This window comes from Plasmodium malariae (genome assembly GCF_900090045.1).
Source record: "Plasmodium malariae genome assembly, chromosome: 9".
Taxonomy (NCBI): domain Eukaryota; phylum Apicomplexa; class Aconoidasida; order Haemosporida; family Plasmodiidae; genus Plasmodium; species Plasmodium malariae.
In genome coordinates, this window is record NC_041783.1 from 741088 (window position 1) to 765000 (window position 23913).

Sequence of the window (23913 nt, forward strand, 5' to 3'; positions counted from 1 at the left end):
GAAAAATGAAAGCGTATTTTCTACATACCAAATGACCAAGTATAGCATCGTGAGGACGCATGTGTAACAGAAATGTGTTCAGTGGACAGAAATTAAAAAAAAAAAAAAAAAAAAAAAAATGCATTTCGCGCTGCTTATGTGGTGCAGTCTATTATACATGAAAGTGCAAGTTGACATTCAGTCTACATTCACTTATTCTCATTAACATTTTAACATTCGTTATATTTGTAACAAATGCAATGCTTTCGAACAAGTTTTTAGTAGCAGGTGAAGGGAATTCAGTACCACCACTAAACACCGCTGGGCGTAATAATGATTGAAAAGTCGAACAACCCGTATCTAACGATAGACCCAATTGTAGACAGAACGAAGCAAAATGGTGAAGAGTTGCCCTTAATAAATGGGAAGGTAAAAGGTCATTTGGATTTTACTCAGATAGTAGTATATTTGGTAGGTTTATCCGATGGACTAACTCATTTAGCATCGTTAGCAGTATATTATTTATTTAAAGACTATTTTAGGTTAACACCTTATCAAGTATCGTTAATATTGATGTATCCATATATTCCTTTTATATTAAAACCTGGTATTGCATTAATAACAGATTCTTTTTCAATATTTGGTATGAGAAGAAAACCATACTTATTTGTATTTAGTCTATTTCAGTCATTTAACTTTTTAGCATTAGCATTTCTAAATTTGACAGTGGTACAAGCAACTTTAATTTTATTTTTTATCTCCTTATGTGCATCATTCTGTACAACAGTAGCAGAAGCATTAGTAGTGGAAAGTTCTATTGGAAAAACATATAGCCAGGGGACAAATAAGGTAACTGAGTTTATTGCTGCAAAGGCTATAGGTAGTTTATCCGTTGCATATTTTTCAGGGTACTTTCTAGAAAAGATGTCTAGAGAATATATCTTTATGACCACTTCCATATTTCCATTAATTATATCTGTATCATGTTTATTCTTAAAGGAAAAGCAATATGCTACAAATAAAAATATTGTAAAACAGTTAACTGATTTAGTGAAATTTATTAACACACCTGTATTTTTAGGTCCTTTTCTATATATTTTCGTATATATGTCTGGACCTGATTATGATGATGCTTTTTTTTTTTTCTGTACAAATAAACTAGGTTTTAGACCTACTTTTATGGGAACCCTAAGATTAACTTACGGTATTGCATCATTAATAGGTATAATAGTATATCGTGTATTTTTAAAAAATCATGGACTTAAAAAATCTTTAATTATTACAACCTTAGTATCTTTTCCAATATATATATCGCCAATCATATTAACAGAAAAGATAAATAAATATTTTGGTATATCGGACGAACTATTTGTTTTAAGTGGAGGTTTCCTAATTGAAGCAATTACAGAGATACAGCTTTTACCTCTTTTTATTTTAACAGCTAATATATGTCAACCTGGGTTAGAAGCTAGTGTTTTTGCTACTATTCTCAGTGTAAAAAATTTGGGTTCTCTAACAAAAAAGGGTACCTCTTCCTTTTTAACGTATCTAATGAATATCGACAGTTACAATTTTGACAGTCTTAGTGTGTACATATTAATATGTGGCTTATTTCTGCTCCTCTCCTTAACACTCGTCCCGCTACTCCCTGATGAAGAGAAAATAGACAAGCTCAAGAATGAGCAGGCTGGCAAGTCCTAAGTGTGAGCATATGCACACCGGACGAAACTGCATAAACAGGATGAAGCTGCGTATACAAGACCAGGGCGCATAAACAGAAGGATGAAAAACTTCTTAAGATTTTTAACTCTAGTGAGACCTTAAGGAATGGCTACCATTGAAAGTACCCCTTCGAAAATGTTTTACCGCTGTGTAGGTATATGGGTGTGTGAATAGATGAGGAATAGTATATACGTGTTTACCTGCTCAAAATTTTATAAAAAAAAAAAAAAAAAAAATCCGAAAGTCAGAAAGTCAGAAAGTCAGAAAGTCCGAAAAATGAGAATAATCAGGGAAGTGATAATAATCAGAAAAACCAGAAAAAGAAATTAGGATTGTACATAAAGTATGCAAAATACTGTGCTTCTCCCTATTTTTTCCATAATTTTTAGCAGTACTGTTATGTTGTCAAATGTGGGAACATATTCCTAACCCCATCAGCTATGTGCGTATGTTCTTGCAAAATTATTACGTTACAAAAAAGGATTTATAATGGTGAAAAGAATATACCGGGCATGTTAACGTTGGTTACTTGATGTGTATATATGTATATATATATGCAAAAGTATAAGCATACATAAGTGTACATGTACGTGTATATAAGTGCACAGGTCTAAATGTGCGTAAGTGTATGTATTGCGCAATCGCTGCAATCAGTGTTTTTATTTTTTTTTTGTTGTTTTTCTTTTTTCGCATTATCGTTTTTGTCTTATTATTCTTCATCGTTCATCGTTCATCGTTCATCGTATATTGTTCACTGTTCATTCATGATAAAAAATTTTCTCATTTTTATCATAATATATCAGTTGTAATCATTGAAATTTTAAATTAATTTTATTCCTTTTTAAATATATTTGTATTTATGAACTCTTCGTTTCATAGCATGCTAAACGCTGCTTGTTATAAGTGACATGTTACATTTAAACGCATAAATATATATACATATATATATACACATAATTACGTCGTAATTTTTTTTTTTTTTTTTTTTTTTTTTTCCCTTTTTTTTTTTTAATGAATCTTATTTATAAATTAAAATTTTATTTTTTATTCAATTTAAAAATATTTGTTGTAAAGATTTAAAAAAAATAAAAAAAAAAAAGAAGGGATGGAAAAAAGACGAAAGATAAGACAAAAATTAAAAACAAAGAAGTAACTACTTCTATTTATATAACCATATTGTGTAAATAAAAATGCAGTTTATATATTTCAACAATGAAGTTTTAAGTTTTTTCCATTTTTTCAAAAATGTAAGGGGAACAAAAGGTGGTTACACCTCCTCCCCTGGGATATCCTGCTTTCGTTATTCCCCCAAAGTTAAAAAGGGGTTTTTCCCCAATGGAGGGAGGGGGCATAATATAAAAGAAATACCAAAGTAACAAAATAGGTTTATGAATATATAGGGAAATATAAAAATAAATGCACATAACGAGTAAATAGGTACATACCCGAATATAAAAGTAAAATTCTCAAATATATGTGTGTATGCACGTACATATATATGTGTGTAAACAAACAGGGCGAGCTAGAGGAGACACAGAGAGATGAATATCCAACGGAGTTACAAAAAAAAAAAAAAAATAAAGGAAGCAAAGAAAGACATAAAAAGGTAAATAATAGGATCGAAATGCGTAGAAAAACGATGAGTAGTGTCCACAAGAGAGGAATAGCATAGCAAAAAACAACGAAACAAGCATACGCGCACATAGGTCCGGGGGTTCGCATTTTGGGATACCTCAGACAAATTCTCTAACCTTGTACAGGCGGAACCCCCACACATCGGATGTAAACACCTCCTCAAAGTAGTTCAAGTTTTTAATTTCTGGAACTTCTATTTTTCTAATATAGTCATACCCCTTGACATATTGATTTGTCATGTTGTAATAAGACAATTTATAAAGAACACTATTTGTCATACATGTAGTTGCATTTTTTCCTAAGGGATGATATTCATCGTGATAGTAATATAATAAAGGATTAATAAAAAAATATTTTTTATTTGTAATTTTTAACATCCATAAAAATTTGTTTAGATCATCTGAAGAATTTTTCGAATAGCCTCCATAAGAAATTAAAACATAGTCAGCATTTAATTTTTTTAAATATTCATATGCCTGCTTTTCATTAGTACTTAATATTAAACCAACTGTTGCTATATGTGTATAATTCCATGTATTGTTATCAACATATGTAATTCTATCACTCATGACATTTAACTGATAGCCATAATCCCACCATGCAACAATTTTGGAATCCTTTTCTGTATTTTTGTTAATCCATTCATACATCTGTCTTATATCATCATTAATATACCTATCTCCATTTTTATTTCGACTATAAAAAGTTATATGAGATTCAGAATATGCTATAGATGAACACCAAGTTGAATGCAGAATTGTAAGAATAACAAAATAAATCAATAAGATTAATATGCATATACTTGTTAACATCGATACGGTATTCTGTTCTGCCCTATTAAAAACCAATTTTCTTATTTTTACATCTCCAAACGTGCTACTATTTTTTAAAAATTTATCACTTGGAATATCCTTTTTATTCGAACATATTTCTTTCATCTCTCCACTTATTCTTTCTGCATCTCTTAACAAATTGCGCTCGTTTCCTTCTTCCCATTTTAGACTTTCTATGCGCCACTCTGAATATGCGTTTCGCATCGTGCTTACCCCTTCGCAAGGATCCACACTGCTTCCTCTGCTACTGCATCTAATTTTGCTGCCATTATCACCACCACTCCCATTGATGTAGCTACTTTTGCTTCTATAACTACTCCCGCTCCTACTGCTTCCCCCCCCCTCGGACACTAAGACCGAGGAGAGGTAGGTGTCCTTCGGGACTCGGATGAAGAACACACAGCGGCTGATTAAGGAGGACAAACCAACAGCACTGAGGATACTGGCAAAGGGGGAAAATATCAAAAGGAGCCTAACCATAAGGGCGGAAAAATATAAGCATATAATAAAAAAAATACCTAAAAAAAAGGATTCAATTTTTGCTCCTTTTTTAAAACATTCATACAATCCACAAGGTAAAAATAATAAAATAAGATGCACATCAAAAAAATAAGAAGACCATGTGGTAGGTTGGTGTTCAGATATAGATGCGACTATAGGGTTATGCTTAGAAGCATATGTTGGATCTAATAGTGTCCTAGATCTATGATTCCATGATAATTTATCGGTAAATATTAAAAATTTAAAAATTAAAGCAAAAAAAATAAAGCACACTTGAACAAATATATTCTTGAATTTTTCTTCATGTAATTTAAAATGCTCGGCTATAGAACGAAAAAATAGTAAACAACTACATAAGAGATACATAGCGTGAGTAGCTAAATGTTCAATACTACCAAAAACGGAAGAATTAATACGAGGTATGTTAAGACACAGTATAGTTGTTAACACATAATATACATTATAAAGAATACAATGTTTTAGAGTGTACTTTTTTAATATTATAATTACTAACATAAATAAACTAATCGAGTTAGTAATAAATATATAAGCTCCCCATGATAACGCCATATAGTATGTACTAACAGAACATACCAAGGCTGATAATAACGTTCCTTTTTTTAGACATCTAATCCAATTATATATACATAACAATAACAAAAATATAGATATAGATTCATTATCATATGAACCAGCTACTGTTCTTGATATATGAGATGGTGAAATAGATACAAATAAAGAAGCTAATAATGCTGAACCAGTAAATGGATATATTTCCTTTGTTAATAAATATGATATTATACAAGTAAAAAAACTAAATATGGGACCTATATATATACAAATATTTCTCATATCAACCATAAATCCAAGCATATGACATATATTATATATTAAAAAACTTGTCATCATTAAACCAGGAAATAAAGTTTGACCTGTTGTTCTTCCTAACGGGAACCATGATTTCTTATCAAAATAATTCCAAAAATTGTAAAAGCCTTTTTCTTTCAATATACTAGTCAGCTTGTAGTTAAAATATGGGTCATACTCGTGTATCATTGGCTCATTCCTTATTACTGAAAATAACCTAGTCAGAAAACATAGCACGCCAGTTAGTACCAGGACGAAAATTTCCATTTTGTACCTTATCTTTTTGCTCTCCTTTAGAACCTAGTTTCAGGAAGGAAAAAATGCAGGCCGAATAAGGGGTGCGATCGGTGTTCAGCACAACAGTGGAAGTAGTAGCGGGAAGAGGCATACATATATATATAATGCACACATGCATACATATGCACATACACACACACGCACACACGCACATACGCACATACGCACACACGCACATACGCACATACGCACACACGCACACACGCACATACGCACATACGCACATACGCACACACGCACATACGTCCACACGCACATACGCACACGCGCACATACACCTGTGCGTTCACATCCATAATGACGTTTTAAAAGAGTACCCGGCATGCAACGGCATCATGCATATGCTAAAAAACTCATAATATATGCAATTCATAAACTTTACAAAATTTTATTCTTATCCTACTTGTCTACATCTCCTACTGCAAAATATGTTGAAAAGAAAAATGTTTATAATGAACCGAGGCTTTAGCTTCATGCCCTCATCCTCTGTTTTATGTGCACAGTTTAAACTAACCATGGCAAAAAATTTCCATAAACCAGTTTTGTATTTATAATCCGGTACGTGTTTGCACGTGTTGGCTCTACAAAAAAGGGAACATAACCCATATATATGCATGTACGTACATATATACGTATGTATGTATGTATGTATGTATGTATGTATGTATGTATGTATGTATGTATGTATGTATGTATGTATGTATGTATGTATGTATGTATGTATGTATGTATGTATGTATGTATGTATGTATGTATGTATGTATGTATGTATGTATGTATGTATGTATGTATGTATGTATGTATGTATGTATGTATGTATGTATGTATGTATGTATGTATGTATGTATGTATGTATGTATGTATGTATGTATGTATGTATGTATGTATGTATGTATATACACACTTATACAAATAATATACTTGTTTACACACGCTTAAACATATGTACGTACTTGCTCGTGATCCCCCTCGATTTGGTCTCCTCTCTTACCACAAACGAGAGAACAAAGGAATTGCAAAAAAAAAAAAAATAAAAAAACACACTATTTCTTCATGTAACGAATTAATTGTAATCATTTTCTTTAATCCGGTCCTTTCTGTAGCTCTTTCTTTTAGTTATCTATGTTATCATCGCCTAGCATACGTTCGACACTCCTTCTGGAAGTTCAACTCACATATAGCAAAAACCACAAAAGAAGCCAAAATGAATGATATTAAAAAAAAAATAAAAGTTAATTCTAATACTCGCGTATTTTGTGAAAACATCCTTTTTGCTCCAATTCAGACATAATAAGAAAACTCATCTTTTTTTTTTTTTTTTTTTTTTTCTATTTTGTCAAATTTTTTCATATACTATGCGAGCCTTTTAAGCATAATTCAGTGCCTCATCTTCATATGTACAAGTTTAAACAAACCAAAAAATATGCGCTAATTTCTAACAGAAGCTTACAGAATTGTTGAAAAAATTATATATATACTCACATGTACCGTACAAATTATTATATGTTTCCACCTTTTTTAATGAAGTATACGTGGAATTTATTCTGGGAAATTTTATTTCATTCTGTGTTTGAATTTTTTTACTTTATTCTCTTACTATAGGATATTTTTTTCCAATTGTGTGTTAATTATTTTCTTTTTTTTTCTTTTTCTATGTAAACAATTTGAAACGTATGATTCATCAACATGAAAGTAGCAATACTGTATTAAAAAAAAAGGGACGCATATATACAAATATAAATGTATAACTTATCAGTGCATCATATTTTTTCCATTATATATACTATTAAAAAATTAGTAGAAGAAAAATTTGAATAAAATGCACCATTTGAACAGGAAAATAATGTTCTATATTAAACGTATTTTATGCGAGGGTTTTTGTTAAATAACAGCATTTCTACATATATATATATATATACAAATACTTTCATTTTTGAAGAACTTAAAAATTAAACCTACTTTTTTGCCGCGGTCTCTTTAAGTTCATTCATTTTTTACTTTTTCATATTATGCATGGTAATAATTTTTCATATTTGTTTTTTTGTTTTTTCTGCCAATGTTTATGTGGACTTTACCTTTTTTTTCTAATATTAATCATGTTTAGCTGTTTATAATATCATTTACGTAATATACAAACACAAATATAATTAAAAGTTGAAGTACTTTTTAAAAATTTCATCAAGTAGAATTATTAAAAAGGCACAAACGTCAAATAGCATATATATATATATATAATGTAAATAAAGGTATATATATATGTTTATATATCTATATATATGTTTATATATCTATATAAATGCTTATATATATATATATATATATGCCCAATGGGTTACACACACATTGCACACGCATAATTTGACAACATGTACGACAAAAAAAACGGTTTTGCAAATGGAACGTCCAACTTCCATATGTAAACACGTATAATGGCAAACAAATATATATATGCATATATATACGTTTATCTCAACACACACACACACACACTCAAGTGCTAAAATGACGAAAAAAAAAAGGGTACAACAGGAAATGCAGAATGGCGGAATAGCAGTATACGAACATTGCGTATCTCAATATATGGGATAAAATAACAAAAAAAAAAAAAAAAAAAAAAAAGACTCACTAGGCATTCTTCAACTTTTCCAAAAGGATTTTACCGGCACCTCGTGTAAAATCAGGTTCAATAAATAGGGACTGACTCTCAATACCACTGAAATTAACACCTCTAATAATTTTAAAGTATCCATCTTTTCCCCAATTCCTACCCCAACTATTTCGACCAATCCAAAATTTGTAAAGTTTTCCATTAATTTCTTCCTCCCCCCATCCAACGATAACTATAGCATGGTTAACCTTTTCCCATCCTGTTATATTATATACCACATTATTATTCTTATTATTACCACTATTTCTATCATTGCTGAAATTGATTGTACATCTTTTGGCATGAGGGAAATCTTTTACATAATATACTCCATCTGCATAGTCGTAAAAATCGGAAGATGCTTCAAATGATGCTACAATTGGACCATTCTTATATATTTCATTCATCATAATTTTTTCACCATTACATTGATTACATCCATAACATCCACCAATGTAATTATAATCCTTTATATACCATTTTTCTGGATCTGCACTTGATAAATAATCGAAACGTTCATGCATATCATATTCACCATTCTCATTAAATATTGATTTTATCTCCCTTAACTTGTTAGTCATTTTTATGTTACCAGTGGATTCAGCAGTTTCATTACCATGTTTATTACCATTGTAGAGTCCTAGTACATCTTTAACCACATTATAAGGGCACATTTCATTCTTTCCTGTGTATGGGAAAACTTTGTTTAATGGTATTCCTTGCAATTTTGCTAACTTAGCTACTAAGAATGGATATCCACCATTACATCCTTGATCATAAAATGAACATGACAATACAGTTTGCATTGACAAAACATCGTCAAAGTCGTTTAAATATTTCTTGTCTACATTTTTTGTAAGGCCTATTTCAATTCTTCTTTTAAATACATACATTTCAGATGCAATATAACAAGATCCACATTGTAATTGATTTATGACTTCATACTCTCTTGTATTGTTATTAAAAGGATCACCCCATGTAAAATTTTTTGGCAGTTCATCTATTTCTAACTCTCTATGAGGAGATTTTTCTACGTCTTCATAATTTTCTAAATCTAATTCATTTGTTCCTTCATCATTATCATTAGATTTATTATTCAAATTTATATCTGACTTATTTCCTACTTGTAAAAAGTTAGGGGAAACTGGATTATTAGAACTTCCACTATTTACTACATCTTGTACTTGCTCATCTGCATTACATGGACAAGCATATTTCTGTTGCTCATTAAAATTAAATAATTTTGATAGTGGTTTCTTTTTTGCGGAATGTTTCAACTTATGCCAATATAACTCACTGTTCACATTATATGTGGTATGCTTTCTTTTTGTAAAAGTAGGGGGTACCAAATTTGCAGAGCTGGTGGTATATTGTGCATTATGAGCATTCAGTACTGCGTGAATACTAACTCCACTGGTAAAACTGGGGCTCAGTTGTACCTTATTTGTTGTTACAACTGTGGAGTTGTCGTTGCTACTGTTCTGTCCTCCCTCTTCATTTACACTGTCAGTATGTGGACGATATCTTTCAGCATAGAAGCAACCATATACACGTTCATTGTTTGGGTTCAATACATCTAGCCATCCATATCTTATTTTATTAAAATTAGTATTATAACAGTCAGTTTCCCCATTAGCATCCGTTTCATCATCATCTCTAAGCTCACTACAATATCCAGAAGGATCATAATGCATTATAGCTGTATATGTTTCTTTTCCTAATCTTATTTCAAATCCTTCATCACATATAGTAGTCCATGTACCTATGACTCTTTTATGTTCATCATATACTGCTAATACATTCCAATTTTTTCTATGTTCATTCTCTTTCGTATCATAGTAATCGCCATATCGTACAAAATCGTCGGATAATATTACATACATTTCAGATGCAAATTGATAATGATTATCAATTAAATACTTCTTATAATCTTTTATGTTTATATTATATAAATTGCTATTGGGTTGAGTAGATCCACAAGTAGTTATTGTGGGGGACGTGTTCGTCTTATATATTTTCCACTTTCCAATCAAATCTTTTATTTCCACATGAATAGGTAAATCGGCTAACGTCAAATGTACGAAAAAAATATGCAATAAAATTATTGCAAAATTGAATATGCCCCGACCTCTCTGCATCTTGCCTATTATTATACTTTTTGCCACAAAATTTTTTTTAAAAATAAATATATATATTACAAATACATATATGATACAAAGAAATAGATAATTAAATATATATACATATATATTTAAACGTACATATTTATACGTACATATTTAAAAGTACATATCTATACATACATAATTATACATATATATTTATAGGTACATATTCATACATACATCTATATATATATATATATATATATATATATATATACATACAAGCTAAATATGCTCTTCTAAAGGAAATATAAATTAATATAAAATTTTTAAAAAGTAAAATTCAAAATAGATATTTATTTCCTAATTTTCACATTATCAAATAATTATTTCGGCATTATTCATAAAAAAAAAAAAAAAACAACAACTATATAAGTAGCACGTATTGGTAAATAAAAATACATATATATTTAAGCGTTTACACGCAAGTATACATAATATATATATATTATGTATTATTTATATGTTCCTTTCGGGCATTTATTAATAAAAAGTAAATATAAAAAAAAGTGCATGTAAGATACACAATTAATCTAGGAACATTTAATAATTTGACAAGTTTACTGGCTTAAGGATATTTTTTTTCCTTAATGTTATTAAAATATATGCATTACGTATATATTAATTGTAAAAAATAAACTACTTATTATATATATATATATATATATATTTGTAAATGTATATATGTATGTATATAATCATATATACGTATATATGTATTTGCTCTTTTTTTTCTTTTTTTTTACTGTTTGTTTTATATTGCTCAAAAGAAAAGCATTAAATAATACATTGGTAAGAAATATATATCTAATAAAAAAGCCACCTTTTTTTTTATATGTAAAAGATAAAAAAATAAGAAGAAACTTATACTGATGATGTTGTACAGTAAATGAGCTAAAAAAAAATGTTAAATGAGAGCTCAATTTTGGAATTTTTCCATTCCCCAATGAAATAATATTTATTATTGTGTATATATAATGTACATAAAATATATAAAATGGCCATACAAAAATAAAGATATATATATATATGTATATATATGTATATATATATATAGATAGATAGATATATATATATATAGATATATATGCATGTAAATTTTTTCGAAGTTACACGAGAAAATGATAAGAGAAATACATAAACAATTATAATTCATAAGGAATAATTTCAAAACGTTACATAGATGTTCAATAGATTACAATACAAATAAAAATTGTGATTCTCTTTTTTTCTTTTGAATAGTACATACTGTAACTTTACTTACATCTAAACAAAACAACATAATAAAAAAAAAAAAAAAAGGAAAAAACAAAAAATTGGGAAATAGCATGCCTTCTAGCTAGCTATTTAAAAAAAGATTTTTTTTTTTCCTTTTTTTTTTTTTTTTAATTACATCCTTTTTTTATATTTTTCCAAATTATGTAACATTAAAGAAATAAATTATTTTAAAATGATTTTATAAAATTGAGTATAAAAAAATTAGCTATAATCAGAAGAAAACTTTTGCGTTTTATGCCTGTTTTTTTTTGTTTTTTAATTACATTACAATATAATTTGTTATATGTACACATAAAAAAAAAGTGAAGGTTTATTTTTTTTTTTTAGGGCATTGACATTTAAAGTTTTTTATATGGAAAATATACCTTTTGTAAAAATAAAAAAAAATATGAACAGTACATGTTTTTTTTAAAAAAAAAAAAATAAAATAATAAAGAAAATAGGATATTTGAACAGCCATTCTTCAATTAATATTATTCTCCTTATATTTTTAAAGAAAATGACACAATAATTGTAAGAAGCAATTTTTATTATTTTGTTAGACCTTCATATAACATAAAAAATGTACATTGACATTTGACCATTAAGATAGATATAAAATAATAGTTGTAATGTTTCTTAATATTTTAAAGGAATGGAATTGATGTTCACAAGTACTTCCTTTCCTCTCGTTCCAAATAAAATCCAGAAAAATTATACGTACTACTTTTGTCTATAAAATATAAACTCATATATTCCTTCCTCGTCATTCTCTTTTACGCATGACAGGAAAAAAAAAAAAAAAAAAGTTTCTCTATCATATATATTTCAGGCAAAATATTACGTTATGATGGTAAATATATATTTTTGGCGTGTTCAGTATATACATATATAGTGGAAATTACAGGCACTATGACAAAGACACACCATACGGGTGTTGCATATACGTTAATTTTTTAACTTTTGATAATAATACTTTTCTTCATGCAAAATATATTAGTATAACCTTTTGTTAACATTTCATGGGTGAGTTTTTTTTTTTTTTTTATTCAGCCCCTACCACTTATTACTTTTAAGAAATAAAATATATATAATTTAAAAGAGAAAGAACAGTTTAATTAAATATTTATTCTACTTTTTAACCATATATATATGCGCATATATGTACATATGAATCCATGTACATATTAATAAGTGCCAAAAATGCACGTACAACTGTTGTAAGGTAAGGTAAATGTTGCTATAAATATTTCATTAAGATCAAGCGGAAAAATTATGAAGAGGATATAAATTTGGTTACTTGTTTATGATTCATTTTTTATATTATACTCTTTAATGACACTTTGGTTCTATTCACAAAAAAAAAAAAAAAAAAAACGACATCAAATATTGCAGAAATTATGCCCCGATATTTTTTTTTTTTTTGTGTATGTGTGTGTTAAAAAAAGGTATATTTAAATAGCAGCCTTTGATTTTAAACATCCATAGGATAAAATTATTCATATATACGCGACATATATAATTATGTAGATACCCATACCCCCACATATATCTATCTATATCTATATATCTATCTATATCCATATATATATATCTATCTATATCTATCTATATCTATATATATCTATATATATCTATATCTATATATATCTATATCTATCTATATCTATCTATATCTATCTATATCTATCTACATCTATCTATATCTATCTACATCTATCTATATCTATATATATGTATATCTATATATATCTATCTACATCTATCTATATCTATCTACATCTATCTATATCTATCTACATCTATCTATATCTATATATATGTATATCTATATATATCTATATATATGTCTACATTAACGTCGTAATATTGGAAATAATATTATTCTTGCATAACCCTTGACTGATTTATGCCCCCTCTACATCTTAGTTGCTATAAAACAAAAAAGATATTATATGTAATAAATTTTTTGTAAATAATATTTATTGATAAAAGTATTTCTTTAATTAATCTACTTTGGAAAATAACATAATAGGAATGTACTTTGTCTCTCATTTACTCATATGAAAAGTTATTTGTGTGATATCCAAATCATACGTGAGCATAACAACTTATACGGGTTTTTAAGCTAAAGTATACCTTTCTTTGATTTTTTTATTTTCTTCTTCTTCTTTTTTTTTTTTGCTTGTATAATGAGAAAAAACAACTTTTTAATTGTAATTTTAATAATTTAAAAAAAAAAAGTTTTTCAAAAATTTAAAAAAAAATCAAAAATTTACTTATAAATAGTTCGACAAAATGAATCAGGAATTGAAAAACAAAATTTCTCTTGTATAATATATATATACTTAAAAGGGGAAAAAAACATATACACATATACATATACGTATACCCATATACGTACATAATATATATATATATATATAAACATAAATACATATAAACGTGTTAATTATTAAAAGAATGAAGATTAAAGATATAATAAGCGAAAAAAAAAAAAAAAAAATGGAAAAACCACAAGTTAATTAAAATTTACGCAAGCATAAATCTACATGAATAATATGTGTATTAAATTTAAAAAGAATTTACGTCATGTATATTAAAAATATTATTCGCTATAATTTTTTCACAATTTTATCAAATATGGAGCAAAACAGGGATAGTCATACAAATAAATAAATACGTAAATATACAAGTTAATGATTATGTAAATATATTATTACATATGTTTAATGTCTATCTAATTATATAAATAAATGAATGAATGAACATGATAGATAAATGCAAATTTAAAAATCTTTTAAAAACGAAACATACATATGTACGCATATATATGTATACACATATATATGTATACACATATATATATATATATATATATATATGATAAAATAAGTAGCTTCTCTCTACAATACTTTTTACCGAAGCAATTTTATAACGCATTTTAAGAACATTCCCCCCTCATCCTGCATTCTGAAATATTTGCACACACAAACACAAATACCGTATCAGTGCTACTATGCATAATTAAACACTTCACATAATATTATCTACAAGGAATAATTTTGAAAATTAAAAAAAAAAAAAAAAAAAAAAAAAAAAAGAGGGAACGATAATAGGATGGGAAAGAACGTATCCGAAAGGGGAAGACGAAAAAATGTGTTACATACACACACACACACACGTTACGTTTTTATGTCATTGAAAGATTTATAACCAAATTGTCGGCCGCTTTGTTGTAGTCAACATGTACATCCATATCATCAACTAACTCTTTCTTTAAGTACATTATTGCAAATTTCGTCATAATAACACTTTCAATAAATATAAGAGTTGGTCTTGCTCCTAATTCTGGATCATAGGACTGGTCAATAATATAGTCAATAGCTTTTTCTGATACAGAAATACGTATATTTTTTTCTTCTAAACGTTTTTCTAATTTTTTAAATCTTAACTTAACAATTTGATGTAAATTCTTTTTATTTAATGGTTCAAAAATACCAATTTTGTCAATTCTGTTAACGAATTCTGGTTTAAACACTTTTTTACATTTTTTAATTAGTTGAATTCTAAGATCTTCAAAAACTCTTTTATATTCCGGTGTATCTGAATTATCTGCATCAAAGAATAATTTCTTTTTAAATAATTCTGCACCTAAGTTAGATGTCATAATAATAATGGTGTTTGAAAAATCAATATTTCTTCTATGATTATCATTAATATAACCATCTCCTAAAATTTGTAAAAGAACTTTAAAAACATCAGCATGAGCTTTTTCTAATTCATCAAAAAGAACAACTGAATGTGGTCTTTCTCTAACTGCTTCGGTTAACTGACCAGAATCACTAAACCCTACATATCCTGGTGGACTACCAGTAATTTTAGAAACAGAATGTGCTTCAGTAAATTCAGACATATTCACACGAATTAAATTATCCTTAGAACTAAATAATTCAACTGCTAAAGTTTTGGCTAATTCTGTTTTACCCACACCAGTAGGTCCTAAGAATAGAAAGGTACCTATTGGTTTTTCTGGATCCTTCATACCTGTTGCTGCTTTAACAACTGCATCACTTAACGATTTAATAATATCTTCATTACCTATAATAGATTTAGATAAACTATTATATAATTTTAAAGCACCTTTTGATGATTCAAAGGACAAGGAACCAAGGGGCATACCAGAATCTCTTAAATAGATATAAGAAACATGTTCTTGATACAAAGCATCAACATTCATAGCATTATGTGTTTTTGCCTCAATATAAGCTAATGTTTCTTTATATACTTCCATATATTTTTCTTGTGCTTCTTTTAAGCTATTCTGTAATTCTATAGGTGGTTCTTTATTTGCATATATATAATTCTGTACTAATTCTTTTAATTCATTTAATTTTTTTTCGATTTCTTTTTTTCTCTTTAACCTTTCTCCAGATATGACATATTCTTCATAATATTTTTTTAATGATTCTTTTTTCTCTTCAAAATCTTTAATTAGTTTATTATATTTTCTTTTTGATACCTTATCAACATCCATTTCTAATGTACTAATTTCGTAGGATAATCTTTCTATTTCTCTTTCAGTTACATCTATAATTCTTGGCTTACCTGACAACTGTACTTGTAAAAAGGAACAAGCTTTATTTAATAAGTCAATAGCTTTATCTGGTAAATATCTGTCTTTAACAAAACGATCAGACACCTTTACAGCAGCAACTAATGCTTTATCTGTAATACGAATATTATAAAAGCTTTCATATTTACTTTTTAATGATCTTAAAATTTTGATTGTATTTTCAACAGAAGGTGGTTCAACTAAAACTTTTTCAAATCTTCGTTCAAATGCTGAACAGCTTTCAATAAATTTTCTATATTCAGCTATAGTCGTTGCTCCAATTAATTTAATTTCTCCCTTTGATAAAACAGGTTTTAATAAATTAGCTGCATCAGCACCTCCTTCTGCTTTACCTGCACCTAGTAATAAATGTATTTCATCAACAAATAAGATAATTTTATTCTTTTTATTTTTTAATTCTTTTATAATATTTTTCATTCTTGATTCAAATTCTCCTCTATATGATGTTCCGGATGTAAATTTTCTAAAATTTAAACTAATAACTGTATATCCTAATAACTCCTTTGGTACATCCCCTTTTTCTATTCTATACACAAGACCTTCTACTATAGTAGTTTTACCTGTACCTGGATGACCAACTAAAACTGGACTATTCTTATTATATCTTAATAATGATTCTATCACAGCCCTTATTTCTTCATCTCTTCCATATATACCATTTAATTTTCCATTTCTTACCTTTTCATTTAAATTTGAACCAAATTGTTCTATATATAAATTTCCTAATTTCCCATCTTTATCTTTCTTTGTTTTTTCTAACTTACTTTTTAACACTCCTTTTACAGCTTCATCTGTTAAATACACCTCATTTAGAATCTCGTTTACAAGTTCATCTGTCATCAAACCAATTAGCAGATGCTCTACATCTACCTTCTGACTTTTATATTTGCTTGCCAATGCTTCTGCTTCTGCTAGAACCTCCTTTACTTCGTCCGAGTATGTGATCCTAACTTTATTGTCCAGAGGCTAAAAGGGGGGAGGACAAATAAAAAAAAAAAAAAAAAAAAAAAAAAAAAATGTGCACTCAGTGAAAAAACATAAACAAAAACAAATACATATGCAACCATGTAATGACTATATCCATGCAGAAGAACAAATGAGGGATATGTCGTTGATCAAGAAGAAGGAGTAGCGTCCACACACACATACGTATGTGTGTAGAGGTATGTTCTTGTGTTTGCATTATATCTGCCCATGAGTGCAGTACACATGCGACCTTGCTTTCTTTGTGAATGGTTCAAAAATGGATCAACGTTTTTGTCATGATACTTCGCTCCTCTTCTTCTCTTTCATATAAAAGCATACTCTCAAGTAAGCATTAACATCATATGTATGTATAATAAGGTATAACACTTAGTGTACACTTATATTTTGAGCATAAATTTATAGGTACGTACCGCTCCAACTCTAGTTTGCTCCAAAGCTGAGTCTATGTATTCCTTCAAATTACTGGCATTCACATTATTCTCCTTGAGTAAATTTGAACCTGCGCAATTAGGAGAAAAAAAATAAAATAAAAATATACAGACAAGTACATAAACAAACTAACAAACAAACGAACTAACAAACAAACGAACTAACAAACAAACGAACTAACAAACAAACGAACTAACAAACGAACGAACTAACAAACGAACGAACTAACAAACGAACGAACTAACAAACGAACGAACTAACAAACGAACGAACTAACAAACGAACGAACTAACAAACGAACGAACTAACAAACGAACAAACGAATTAACAAACTAACAAAATAAATGAATAAATGAATAAATAAAGCAAAAAGGCAGTATGCACCAATCGGAATACAATGCCTCTCCCCTCTTTTCTCTTCTTACAAAAAAGAGCAAAACATGCGCGAACGAATATTTTTGCACACACACACTCTGTCTACGTTTTCATTTTGTCTTCCTTACCATAGTCGCTCTTTGCCAAAGCTGTCAAGATATGTATTGGCTTTAATTGGCTATGACCATATCGCTTAGCTATGCTCTTTCCTGCATTCAAAATGTTTATAGTTCTGTTTAGGTAATTTTCATTCTAAAAAGAAAACGAAGAAGTTAAAGAATATATATAAAATATAGAAAACATTGAAAAAACATAAAATATTGTAAAACATGAGAAAATATAAATTAACAAAATTGGATCAACAGTTGGTTTGACCCAGAAATATGCATCCATATGCCGCCATATACAGCCCATACGCAGCCAATACCTCCTGTGTCTTCACTTATGCGATCGTCAGTATATACATAAGTATATACATAAGCATATATATTTATATATATATATATATCACAGCAATGCAACACCAAGCATGATTGTCCTATAACCCATTCTTTCCATAATGCAATTCATAATATACTTACCCCCTGATTGTTATCTGCTGAGCAAAGCCCTAGGTTACTCTTATACAAAAAAAATAAGGTTGATAAAATGAAAATATAGCTCTTTAAAAATTTCCTTATCATTTTCACAATGGGTTGATGATAAATAAAATTAAGATTATTTAATATATGTATATATTATATATATTTACGTATACCTCAATGAAACAACTGCGTTAGCTTCATTGATGCATTAACAGTGAAATACAATGAAAAAAATTAAATTAACACTAGTGTTTAGAACGGTTTAAAATAAAAAGATATACGAATAAAATAAAATCGAGATATATATCCAAGTAAAACGAAATAAATCGATGTAAAATCTTGTAAATAAATATAAAAAGAAAGGATATTAATGGAAATAATGGATGAGAAAAGAAAAAGAACCAAAGAAAAGGTAAAAGCGATTTGGTTTATAATAATTTAATTATATAAATGTTACGTATGAAAATAAATATGAATATATATATTTCTACGTCTCTTGTTAACTTTTAAGTAAAACAAAAACCTGGAGAAGGCACAAAAAAATTTATCTATATCATTTTTCTTTTTATGTTCACAAAAAAAAAAAAAAAAAAAAAAAAGAAATAAAAAAAAAAGCAGGAAAGAGAAATGAAAAAAAATCAAACAGAAATACTCATTACTGCACAGATATATACATGTATACATCTACACATGCATGTACACACATATATAAATATAATGCAAAAAAAAATTTTCCGTTAACAGTAAAATTCGTATATAATATGTTACACATAATACTTCATTGTTATTACATAATTTATTTTCTTTTGTTTTATACTCATGTGCTTACGGACCTTGAAAATGGTAAGTGTATGTAAGCTGCTAATATCACATATGATATATATTGAAGTGTATATGTAAATATAAAAAATACGTAAAATATATGCATATATGTACATATATATATATCACATACAACGCAGAGCACGAGACGTGTTGTTTTAGAAAATCAAAAATCTAAATAAATAAAAAGAAAGTAAAATAAAATTATATATACGTAAAAACTTTAAATTATAAATATATCTGTACTAATAATGTACATACATAATAAAATGCATATTTAACTTTTGCAAAAAATACAATGTGAGATAAGGGGGAGGGAAAAAAAAAAAAAAATCAAGTATCAATGATATACTATTTAATTTTAAACATAAAACATGTAAGTTCTGAAAAATTGTACATAAACTAAAAAATTAATTTGGTACGGAGTATGGTGTATATGTCTATACATACACATATACATATATAGATATATACATATACGTGCGTGTTGAGCTACTATTCCCTCTTTAATTCTCTACATTTACATGTGTACGCTTGTACCACATTTAAAAAGAATCGTTCTCTACAATAATATTCATAAGTCGTAGTAAAACACGTTGAACGATAACTTAAATCTTTGAACATATGTACACACGCTTAAACACGCACATAATAGGTATACATTACTATATATATGTGTATATATATATAGGTATATTTACATATTTATATATACTTATATATATGTTTATACATATAAGCTTTACTTATGTACAATAATGGTAAGGTCATGAGAAAACAAAAATATTGAAATTCCTTAGAAAATATATGGAAATAGTAAGTTTCAAAGAGAGTTCATAACTGTATATGTATATATATATATATATGTATATATATATATATATAGATAGATAGAAATATAAATAAATGCGTGTATAGGTATATAAATATATATATATAATTATATATAAATAAATATATATATATATGTGTGCTAAGTAATAGTACTTAATTTCATGTTTCTTATATTAACTTTTTATATGTAAACGCATTAATGAATATATTTTGTTATTGTCAATATATTATAAATTTAATTATTCGAATTGTATATAAAATTACATAAAAAAAAAATGAAATAACCCTAAAGTATAATATACCATCAAAATTGAAGAGAAAAAATTGAAAAAAATTAAAAACGTTATAAATCTCTAAAACAAAAAAAAAAAAAAAAAAAAAAAAAAAATTGTGCAAAGAGTATAAAATTATTAGATTAAAAAAAAAAGAAAATTTTTATTAAACTTTCTTCTATTATGCATGCGCTTGATCGTGTATACTCGAAATTGTAAAGGAGCTTAACAACCATAAAAGAAAAAAAAAAAAAAAAAAGCTTTTCACTTTTTTCTTATAAGAAGTATATTCATATGTATATTTATATTTATTTGTTTGTTTGTTTGTTTGTTTGTTTGTTTGCTTATTACTTTGTTAATTCGTACGTTTGTTTCTTGGTACATTAGTTTATTCGTTCATTTGTTTTTTTATTTTGTATATGTACAATTCCAAGAACAAAAAATTTATAAATGGATATATATATTATATATATATATATATATATATAACAATATATATAGCAATATATATAACAATATATATTATACATAAATATAATGTATATTAATGATCCTTATTTATTTAAAATAATACACAAAAAAAAAAAAAAAATATATTTAAATAATAAAAGGGAAACAAAAAACAAAAAAAAAAATTTTTTAAAAGAAAAAACAGGGACTTACTATTTTTTTATGGTAATAATCACAGCAGATTAAAAATGTGAAAGTGTATAAATCAGCATTATAATAAAATTAAGGTTAAGCACATACATGTATTTAATATATTATATTTACGTATATGTTTATGTACAAAATCTCATCAAATTTTGAGATAAAAAGAACGAACGTAATTACTCATTTTTCATTTTCGAAATGTCGCTGTGTTAAATTTTTTCGAAGCATTCCATTTTTTTAAGTATTTGTGCGTTGAACTTCCTAAACTGTGTAGCTACATAAAACATCAATAATACTAACGTTAAAATTTTCGTATTTTTTTACTCTTACTGTTACTGTTACTGTTGCTTTTTTTTTCTTTTTGTTTTATTTTTTTTTTCTTTTTGTTTTATTTTATTTTCTTTTTTCTTTTTTTTTTCTTTGTTTTATTTTTTTTTTTCTTTTTACGTTTTCTTTTTTTTTTTTATTTTTCATTGAAAAAGTAAAATGGTTTTAATAAAAATTGGCATTACCTAAACAACAGTGTACTGCTCCTTATGAGTTGTTAAGTTCATATAATAAAAAGAGTGTTAGGAGGGCGTAATCATTTATTTAATATGTTTACCACGTACAATTAGATATTCACATAGTATAAATATAACTCATTTTTAAACTTATTATATATATATATATATATATATATATATATACATACGTATACGTACATTTATTAGTAGTGCTATATATATATGTACATAAATGACACATTTGAAAAAAAAAATTGTGAAAAAGATATTCGAGAAAAAATCTGTGAGAAAAAAATTGCAAAAGTTTAATAATTTTCATAATTTACTTTAGAACAGCCAAAAATGCTTTTTTTTTTTTTTTTTTTTTTTTTGTTTTTCTGGTATCTGTTCTTAGATCAGTCGCATAGTTTTTTTTTTATTAAAATTTTTCTCCATTTTTGTTTTAACGAAAAAATATACAATTAATTTTATTTTAAATTTTGTTCTCCTAATGAAGTTGTAAAAAAAATAAAAAAAATAATAAATAATTAAAGCTTAAAAACATAATATAATGCAGTAGAATAGAACAAAATAGAACGAAACATAATATATTATAACAGAACAACACAGAACTAAATTTATTAGTATTATTAATTGATCGTAATTTATGGTACAAGTTAAATTTTACTATATGATCTTTTGCTTCCATATTTGCCGTGAAACTTATGAAATTATAATGGTAAGAAGTTGTACAAATAGCAGCTTTAATTATCTTATTTTTCTTCATTTTTGTTTCCATTTCTGCTTCCATTTTTTTCTCTTTCTCTTTTCCTTTTCACTCTTTTTTTTTTTTATTTTTTCTAGCTTTTTTTACATCATTAATTTCCCATTTATAAACAGTGGAAATTAGGGGTATTTCACAATTAATCGAAAAAATCTGAAAACATATATTTTTATATATACATATATATATATTTATACATATGTACAATTATACATATATACATTTGCATATATATACCTATATACATTTACATATTTATACATTTATACATATATATATATTTATACATTTATACATTTATACATATACACATTTGCATATATATACATTTATACATATATACATTTGCATATATATACATTTGCATATATATACATTTATACATATATACATTTGCATATATAAACATTTACATACAAATACATTTACATATATATACATTTAGTTATATATTTATACATTTATGCAAAATTTAAGAAATAAGGGTGCACTCTCAAGTCTTCAAAAATTCTGGTTATTAGAATATTATTATCTGTCATGTAGTAAATGAAAAATGAAAAAAAAAAAAAAAAAAAAAAAAAAAAAGACGAAAAGAACATCAAAAATAAAGCTTGAAACGTAATGAAATGTAGAAGATGAAAAAAAATGTATGACTAAATATTTGGTGTTATAGTGACACAAAATTGTCTTATGTTTTTTTATAAGGTTTCCTTTAATAAGTTTTTTATTATAAAGTTTCTCTTATTTAAAAGGAAATATAAAAAGGAGGGGGGGGGGTTATATATGCATTAAAATGCATATTTTTACTCTTTCTTAAATGAAACAATTAGAATATGTGTACGTACGTATGTATGTACGTATGTATGAATATATATATTATAATAATATGGGTTAATTATTGAAAAGTTGAATTATAAGCAATAAAACGAACACGTTTTTATGGGGGAAAAAAAAGGAAATCATCTAGTTCTGTTAAATTATATGCATTAGATATATATATATATATATTTACGCTTGTACATATTTTTTATTATTTGTTGTTCTACGAAACAAGAACACAAAATAATGGTGTGCTAAAACAAAAGAAGTTCTAAAATTTAAAAAAAAAAAAGATAAAAACAAAAATGAATAAAGCAAAGCACAAAAAG

General features: G+C 26.8%; 4 protein-coding genes across 4 annotated transcripts; 1 reads left to right on the plus strand and 3 right to left on the minus strand.

Annotated features, from left to right (window-relative positions):
- Positions 1 to 312: 312 nt before the first annotated feature.
- On the plus strand, positions 313 to 1680 carry PmUG01_09025800 (folate transporter 2, putative; the record flags this gene model as incomplete). Its single annotated transcript, XM_029004943.1, has 1 exon — positions 313 to 1680. The coding sequence occupies one exon, from the start codon at positions 313 to 315 to the stop codon at positions 1678 to 1680; it is 1368 nt and encodes a 455-aa protein (XP_028861582.1).
- Positions 1681 to 3434: 1754 nt separating this feature from the next.
- On the minus strand, positions 3435 to 6309 carry STT3 (dolichyl-diphosphooligosaccharide--protein glycosyltransferase subunit STT3, putative; the record flags this gene model as incomplete). The annotated part of the gene is made up of 2 exons (XM_029004945.1): positions 3435 to 5837; positions 6238 to 6309. The coding sequence occupies 2 exons, from the start codon at positions 6307 to 6309 to the stop codon at positions 3435 to 3437; spliced, it is 2475 nt and encodes an 824-aa protein (XP_028861583.1).
- A 2150-nt stretch (positions 6310 to 8459) lies between these two features.
- On the minus strand, positions 8460 to 10619 carry DPAP1 (dipeptidyl aminopeptidase 1, putative; the record flags this gene model as incomplete). Its single annotated transcript, XM_029004946.1, has 1 exon — positions 8460 to 10619. The coding sequence occupies one exon, from the start codon at positions 10617 to 10619 to the stop codon at positions 8460 to 8462; it is 2160 nt and encodes a 719-aa protein (XP_028861584.1).
- A 4477-nt stretch (positions 10620 to 15096) lies between these two features.
- Positions 15097 to 19013, minus strand: HSP101 (heat shock protein 101, putative; the record flags this gene model as incomplete). Its single annotated transcript, XM_029004947.1, has 4 exons — positions 15097 to 17505; positions 17937 to 18025; positions 18459 to 18582; positions 18912 to 19013. 4 exons carry the CDS (start codon positions 19011 to 19013, stop codon positions 15097 to 15099), a joined length of 2724 nt encoding a protein of 907 aa, XP_028861585.1.
- Between the last annotated feature and the right edge of the window lie 4900 nt (positions 19014 to 23913).